We start from the raw sequence: 7,397 nt of genomic DNA on the forward strand, positions 1-7,397 counted from the left end.
AGTTACTTTTGATATTATTTGTCAGAAAAAAAATGATTTTGATCATTATGAAGAGTAGGCTTCTGACATGATATCACACACACACACACACACACACACACATACACACACAGAGAGAGAGAGAGGGAGAGAGAGAGAAAGAGAGAGAGAGAGAGAGAGAGAGAGAGAGAGAGAGAGAGAGGCAACAAAAACCAAAACATTATTCTTTAAGATTTATCACCTTGAAGTACATTTAGTATGTCGTACTATAAAGGTCTCCAAAATAATACTTTTTTAAAACATTAAAACTTCTTTTTTTCGACGAATTTGCTCTTTCTTAGTTGACAAAACAAAATCCCTTTAAAATGATGATCGGAATAATTTTAAGCTTTTTATCACTTTTATATCGATTGCCTTTGAAAATCGTGCACAAACAATGCATTTTAAACACTAAACCAATTGCAAAATCTGAACAAATACACCAAAACAAAGATCATAATTTTAGAATTGACATAAAATTGCTAATAAAGCGCTCTAGATAACCACAGGCCGTGACAAGGTAATTTGGACCAAAATCCTCAGCCCATCCATGACATCAGTGTCATTTTTAACCACACACCCCGTGGTTACCTAGTCGATATTCCCTTTATCCAGGGTGAATTTTTTTATCCTTCGGACACTAAATCTGTCCACACCAAAAATCACTCCAACTTCCGTGAAAATGCATGCAATGGATGACCACAACTCCTCATGCTGAATAGCCAGTATTTTCAGATAAGATTTATATTCAATTTTCAGCGTGTTCCATGAAAATAGTAAAAAGTATTTTCAGCACTTTAACAAATGCTAAGAATAGAAGAACCCCCCCAAAACACTGCCAATGTTTTGAGAAGGCCCAATTCTTTGGACCAATCCCTTGGTCATATAAAATGAATGGTATTCTTTATTCAGCCGCTGAGAGCCATTTGTTACTGTGTCTACAGCCTGAGGTACCTTTTCTTTGTCTTTCGCAAGGGCCCAGCTGTAGGTCTGTCTTTCGTACCAGCATGGTGAGTACAATGATAAAGAATCATTATTATGCATGACAAAAATATCAATAGATAGTTCTTAATTGTAAATATTTTAAATAGATCCTTACTGTCCATGAGCTGTCATTTAGTTGCACGTGTTATAAGGTTACATGACAATGGAGATATATGCAGAGAGGAAATACTTTATACAAACAGTTCTCTTTCTACTTCCTACTGCCCCCCCCCCCCACACACACACTTCTTTATCTCTCTCTCTCTCTCTCTCTCTCTCTCTCTCTCTCTCTCTCTCCCTCTCTCTCTCTCTCTTAATGCTTTGAAATGTAATGCAGATCGTGTTTTATTCAAATTTCCAGCTTAACAGAAATTCACTCAAGACAACTTTTTGTTTATTTATTTCACTGCTTTGATGCACTCACTAATTTTGATCATGATATTATCATTTATATATGTATATAATTAATTTAACAAATATAATTCAACGAATAATTTGTATGGTCATTTGTGACCCATCGTCTTATGAAAGTATTATGTCCTGATGAATCGGAACCTTAAAACCAATTTAGAATTAAGCAGATACAAAAATACGAACCTCGAGATTTTAAAGATTGAATTGAAAGAAGTTCTATTGATTTTCCACCATAACAAATAGACAATATCCGTAGTTTCAGCACTTTAAATAAAATTAATAAAATAACATTCCCTTTATTCATCCCATATGGGAAATTGTATTCTAGGGTCTATTCCAAGGGAAGACTGGAATAACCCAGGCGTCAGCCGCAGTGCAGCAGTCGCAAATAGAGCTAGGGCGAGGTGACTTGCTCAAGGCCACACAGTGCAGCGGCGGGTGATCGAACTCAGTACTTTTCGAGTACGAAGCAAAGACCGTACCGCTGAGCCGCGCTCCCCCTTATTAACAAATGCTAAGAATAGAAAGAGCCAAATTATTTGGACCGATCTCTTAATATTTGTGGCTACAAATTCAATTTCCAGAAGCCAGTTTGTTCCAACATAATACAACTTTGAGGAAGTGAGTAACTTTTAATGCAACACTCAGTAATTCATTTTTGACAGAGCTGTCGCAGTTTGATCTGCAAGCAAATAAATTCACAAGGAAATGTTCGTGTCAATCGCATTAACCAAATATCTAATTGGCGAATATAATGAATTAGCTACACATTTCTAAAGAGCTTTAATAACGCATTTGCTTATAATATTATTATAGCCAAATTTAACGTACCATTGTCTTTGTCTGTACAGGCGAGGTCCGTCGTTATGACATCGGGTAGATAGTTATAGAGTATGCACTGCTCGTGCGCCATATTATTATTATTATTATTATTATTATTATATTATTATTATTATTATTATTATTATTATTATTATTATTATTATTATTATTATGCATATCGTGAGATATATTATGGTCTAGTTGTAAGACACTCGCTTTCCGATTAAAAAGAAAATTCATGGGTTCGAGCCTCGCTCGTCGCATAGTTCTTGGAAAAGGCTCTTTATTAACATTCTCTCACAAAACTCAGGTGAAAAAATGAGTACATGGCCTTTAACAACGTTGTCTCTGTTGGAAAAAAAATGGATTATCGTCTAACAGGCGTCATGTCTCGCTCCATATGTTTTGTGTTGCTGTTGGTCAGGAACCCTATGTAAAGAACATGGATAATCAATAATTCCTGCCAGGGAAAAGTCAGTTGACAACTCAAACCTACCATGTCCTCAGATTTTGCGACATTGCTCATTGAAAACGTTATTATTTATGGTGCCTGTTTTGGACAGATTATTTCTCTTGTTCTCGTAAGGCGTGACAAGGCTCTTAGCGGACGGTAGGGGACGGAACTACTCTAAATAAAAAAGCTCAAGTTTAAGTAATAGATCCAATGGTATTTTGTTTGTACTTTGGTAGACTTTATATTTTGTTGTTATAGAAAAAAAGGAACACATTTTATTTTTGTAATTTGTTAATAAAAATTATTTGTCAACGATAATATTATTAACTGTAGAATTCAATCTTATCAGTGTAAAATATACCCATTGCTTGCTCTTCGAAGTATTTGTAACTATTTTGAAATAAGTTTGGATTTTTCTCACGTCTTGTAAAATATCCTATGAGAGTTCTTCATAATCATATCACATGATCTTAAAGTTGTCCTTAAGAGCCATTAAGCCCATGTAGCAAGAGTTTATCCCGGTTTATATAGAGTGAAATGGACAACTACGAATTTCCTGGTATCCTTTAGATAAGACGCTGATCTATCGCAAAGTACTTTCCGCTAGATCGAACAAATTCAGCTACCCATTAACTGCTTGGTGGACAAGGGTTCATAATTATTTTTTTTTTGGATAAACTCGACTGCACCAAGAATCGATCTCTGTCCCTTTGTGTGTGAAGCGAGTGCTCTACCAGATGACTTATCGGGACCACCTCACGTGATATTAACTCATTATTAATTGTTTTCCCCAGATGCGACTTTTCATCCTTGCACTATGTCTCGTCCATTCCCTAGCGCGTGTGGTGAACTCCGGCTATGGTCAACAACAGGCATCCTTTGGCGGTCGTGGGAAGGCGTTTGCCTCGGGTTTTGACGGTGAGACCATAATATATTATTTAGGATTTTAAAAATGTGCATCACTAGAGAGAGAGAGAGAGAGAGAGAGAGAGAGAGAGAGAGAGAGAGAGAGAGAGAGAGAGAGAGAGAGAGAGAGAGAGAGAGTTTCTATAACATTTCTGCTAATTTAATTCATTTTACAGTCTTATAACAATAATCCCATTACATTTTATGCTATCACATTTCTATTTCATATAATTCTGTAATGTCGGTCATTGTCTATTATTCAGTATTCACTCTCAACTGAGTAATATGTGTGAATAATTTTACCCATGGACACAAATAGGAGTTTTTGCGATTATTGTCAGCCTTATTGTCATTGATTAGATTCTCCAACGCTTGGTTACACCACATGGTGGTGCAATATGCCGATCGCTAGAGGGTGTCGTGCAGCAAGAGTTTTGCAATCATGGTCACCTGTACTGCGCCAGGCTTGTTGTTACTTTAAAAATACACTTTCGTGTTTTACAAGTTACATTTTCACCGCTGTTGGTTACAGAACTTATACTGAAAGGCCATCAACACCTGATGGTGGACTTTGGTGTATACTAAAGATAAACAGCTCTCACTGTTGGATATAAGAAACATAATGTAGAGTCAAACAACGTTAAAAGGGACTTTTTGGCAAGAAAAAGAGTCTCCATGACGAAGAAAACAAAATAAACATTTAAAATATTTTATAGTGAGTTGTACAATGTTTTTGACATTGTCGTATTATCAAAATGTCGTAGTTTAAAGTTCACAATTATTCACGTTGAAAAAATTAATATGATACAAAGCAATTTAAAACATTCATAAGTTTCTAAATTCTTTTAAATCAGGTGACAAACTTGGCGGTACCAGCACAATCAGATCGCGTGGTGTGATTGCCGACCCGCTCAGCAAAAACAACTTTGGAAATGGCAATTCAATAAGCGTGAAAGGAAACAACTTTGGTGGAAATGATGGCCCCAACCTAATCAACAATGACAGTCTCTTCAGGAAGCAGCAAGGAATCGACGGGGGCTTTGGGTCTTCCAAAGGAATCGGAGGTTCGTTTTCCTCCTCTAAAGGCATCGGATCATCTTTGGGTTCTTCCAAAGGATTTGATAGTTCATTCGGGTCTGGAAAAGGATTTAGTGGATCATCTTTTAGTTCTTCTAAGGGTGTTGGAAGCTCATTGGGGTCAGATGGTTCTTTTGGAACCTCTAAAGGCATTGGAGGCGGATCTTTCGGGTACGGTGAAAATATTGGATCTTCTTTTGGAACCGGCAAGGGTGTTGGGTCTTCTTTTGGGTATGGGAATAATATCGGTAATTCTTTTGGTTCTTCCAAGGGTATTGGCCCGTCATTTGGATCTCCTAATGACATTGAAGGGTCTTTCAGTAAAAATATTGGTAGGAAATTTGCCGGATCAGGAACTTCTCTGAAAGGAAACCAAGGTTTCAACGTTCCATACGGAGCCAGCAATTCATTCGGGAGTGGTAAAGGTCAGGCATTTTCTGACGGGTTTGGAAAGGGAAATAACTTTATCTCCAGTGGTGAGGGTTCTCCGGGTTCTTTCTCTAAAGGAAACTCATTCTCCAATGATTATGTCGGTTCATTCAATCAAGGATACGGTATTCAAGGTGATAATGTCTTTGGTGGTGGTAAATCTTTTGGCAAGGGAGCTAACTTTGGGGGTAATGACATTTATGGAGGCAGCGGTATTGTAGGGAAATCAGGTGCCGGGTTTGGCAATAAAGGGGTCGTGAACTCTGGCTATGGTCAGGACTTCCAATCTGGGTATGGACAAGGAGGATTTGGAAAATCTAATTCAGTTTCCAGTAAAGGCGGTTCTTTTTCCAGGGGAGGAGGGTTTTCCAAGAGTGGAGGAGTGCAAGACTTTACTGATTTTAATGACGCAGATGGTTTAGGTCGCGTTAGAGGTGACTACGGCATTAGTGATGGTAATATTGTAAGTGGAAAAGATTCTTTTGGTAAATCAAATTCAGGGTTTAATCAAAATTTTGGACAAAACTTTGGGGGTAAAAGCATATCATTAGGTGGGGGTTCTGGCTTTGGCAAAAATGACGGGTTTAACCACTTTAGTGGCGGCAATGCCGGTTTGAATTTTGGAAATACGGGAAAAATTGGTGGTGGAAATAACAAGGGTTTTGATGGTGATTTATACTCGACAGATTCTATCCGTGGGGGAAATTCCTTAGGGGGGAAAAGTATTTTGGGTGCTGGAGGTAACGGAGGAAGACTTGTAGGCGGCGGTAAGGGTTTTGATAATGATTTGTATTCATTGAACGACGGGCAAGGGTCTGCCGTTGGAGGTGGCGTCTATGGTGATAGTTCTTTCAGAGCGAAAGCAAGTTTGGGTGGAAACAAAGGCTCGTCATTTGGGGCTTGGTAAATGTTATGATGGCGTTAATTATTTTGATGTATTTTACTCATTTGTTATAATCCCCATAAAACAGTTTAAATGTTTTATATTGACTTATTTACATTGGACAATTCAATGTCTCAGATTATTGTAAAACGTTTTACAATTGCTGTTATATATTTTTTAATATTTCTGTTAGATATCTAGATTGTAAAATCATTTTCACACATTTATGAGGACACAATTTTAGATAAATAATACGAGGCAGAATAGAACACATAGTTTTTTAATTATATAATTTTTCATAAACAATATAAAATATCTACGATAATGATTAATTTCAGATCTTATTGCTATTTTTTTGAAATATCACATTTGCAATTAGACAGGTTCGGTTATATGGGTCAATAAATTTATATACATATTATATATTTCAATTATCATTTATTTTAATACCAGATTTATACATTTTGCACTAATCTTTTATCTTTGCCTATTTTCAATCGTAAAAATATAAATAATTTAGAACTAAGTATCATTAAACGTTGCATGCATAAACTATAAAATGACATAATCACTACCACACTTTGCTCCCATATATACCATGATTTTGTTACATGTGCTGAATGACATAATGCGAATGCCTGATTCTCATGCCTGTTGATGACGTCTACTGCCGTTGTTGAATGTTCCTAATTATATCATGTGACGAGCAATTAAACTGATAAAAGTTTGAGTTTATTTTTATCGAGTCTCATAATATATTTTATCTTTAATAATGGTCCCTACAGCTTATTTGATTGATAAGCGACAAATTTGGGAGCGGCACTGGTCTAAGATAAAGATTTGAAAATGTGTATGTGTATGTGTGTATGTGTATATATATATGTGTGTGTGTGTGTGTGTAAAACCCCTTTATGCCCTTCCGCCACGACATCATAAGATATCGTCGCCAAGGCATTCCACGTAGGAATATAGATAATTCATCAAACAAGATGTCTGATGTCATGTTGTCCAAGTGAGCAAAATTTGGGGTTAATAATCTTACCCAAGGGAAAAAACGTGTAAATTAGGGTCAGACAAAGTAGAAAGAGTCATACAAGGAAAAATTTATCCCAAAAGATCCTCGATTGGGGATCAAACCTCAGATCTCTTGATTATCCGTAATCTCCAAATCAGCGGGAATCGATCTCGGTCACTTTGCATGTAAAGAGAATGATCTACCAACTGTCTGAGCTATCTAGGCACCCTTATACTCGTAAACCGGACTTTCTCTGTTTTCATAGCCATAATAACGCAAGAAGAATTCTTTGTTACATTCTGGGCTGGTCAGTAGTTAAATGTATCACCGTACTCAGGTGTAAAATGTGTACCTAGCCGTAAACAGCGTTGTCTCTGTCGGAGAAAAATTCTGTT

The 7,397-nt window shown here is 36.8% G+C and overlaps 1 protein-coding gene across 1 annotated transcript; it reads left to right on the forward strand.

Annotated features, from left to right (window-relative positions):
- Nucleotides 1-858: 858 nt before the first annotated feature.
- On the forward strand, nucleotides 859-6,717 carry LOC144970566 (uncharacterized). Its single transcript, XM_078910333.1, has 3 exons — nucleotides 859-1,028; nucleotides 3,487-3,610; nucleotides 4,453-6,717. The coding sequence occupies exons 1-3, from the start codon at nucleotides 909-911 to the stop codon at nucleotides 6,009-6,011; spliced, it is 1,803 nt and encodes a 600-aa protein (XP_078766459.1). The 5' UTR covers nucleotides 859-908; the 3' UTR covers nucleotides 6,012-6,717.
- Nucleotides 6,718-7,397: the final 680 nt, after the last annotated feature.

This window comes from Berghia stephanieae, chromosome 4, assembly GCF_034508935.2.
Source record: "Berghia stephanieae isolate SIO BIC M18660-M18661 chromosome 4, UCSD_Bste_1.3, whole genome shotgun sequence".
NCBI classification, from domain to species: Eukaryota; Metazoa; Mollusca; class Gastropoda; order Nudibranchia; family Aeolidiidae; genus Berghia; species Berghia stephanieae.

What these genes read in the sequence shown, in the direction of transcription:
- LOC144970566 (XM_078910333.1), top strand. Translation starts at nt 909, where the DNA reads ATGAATGGTATTCTTTATTCAGCCGCTGAGAGCCATTTGTTACTGTGT. An exon ending in CTGTCTTTCGTACCAGCATG is followed by an intron (nt 1,029 to 3,486) that starts GTGAGTACAATG and finishes TGTTTTCCCCAG; the next exon opens with ATGCGACTTTTCATCCTTGC. An exon ending in GTTTGCCTCGGGTTTTGACG is followed by an intron (nt 3,611 to 4,452) that starts GTGAGACCATAA and finishes CTTTTAAATCAG; the next exon opens with GTGACAAACTTGGCGGTACC.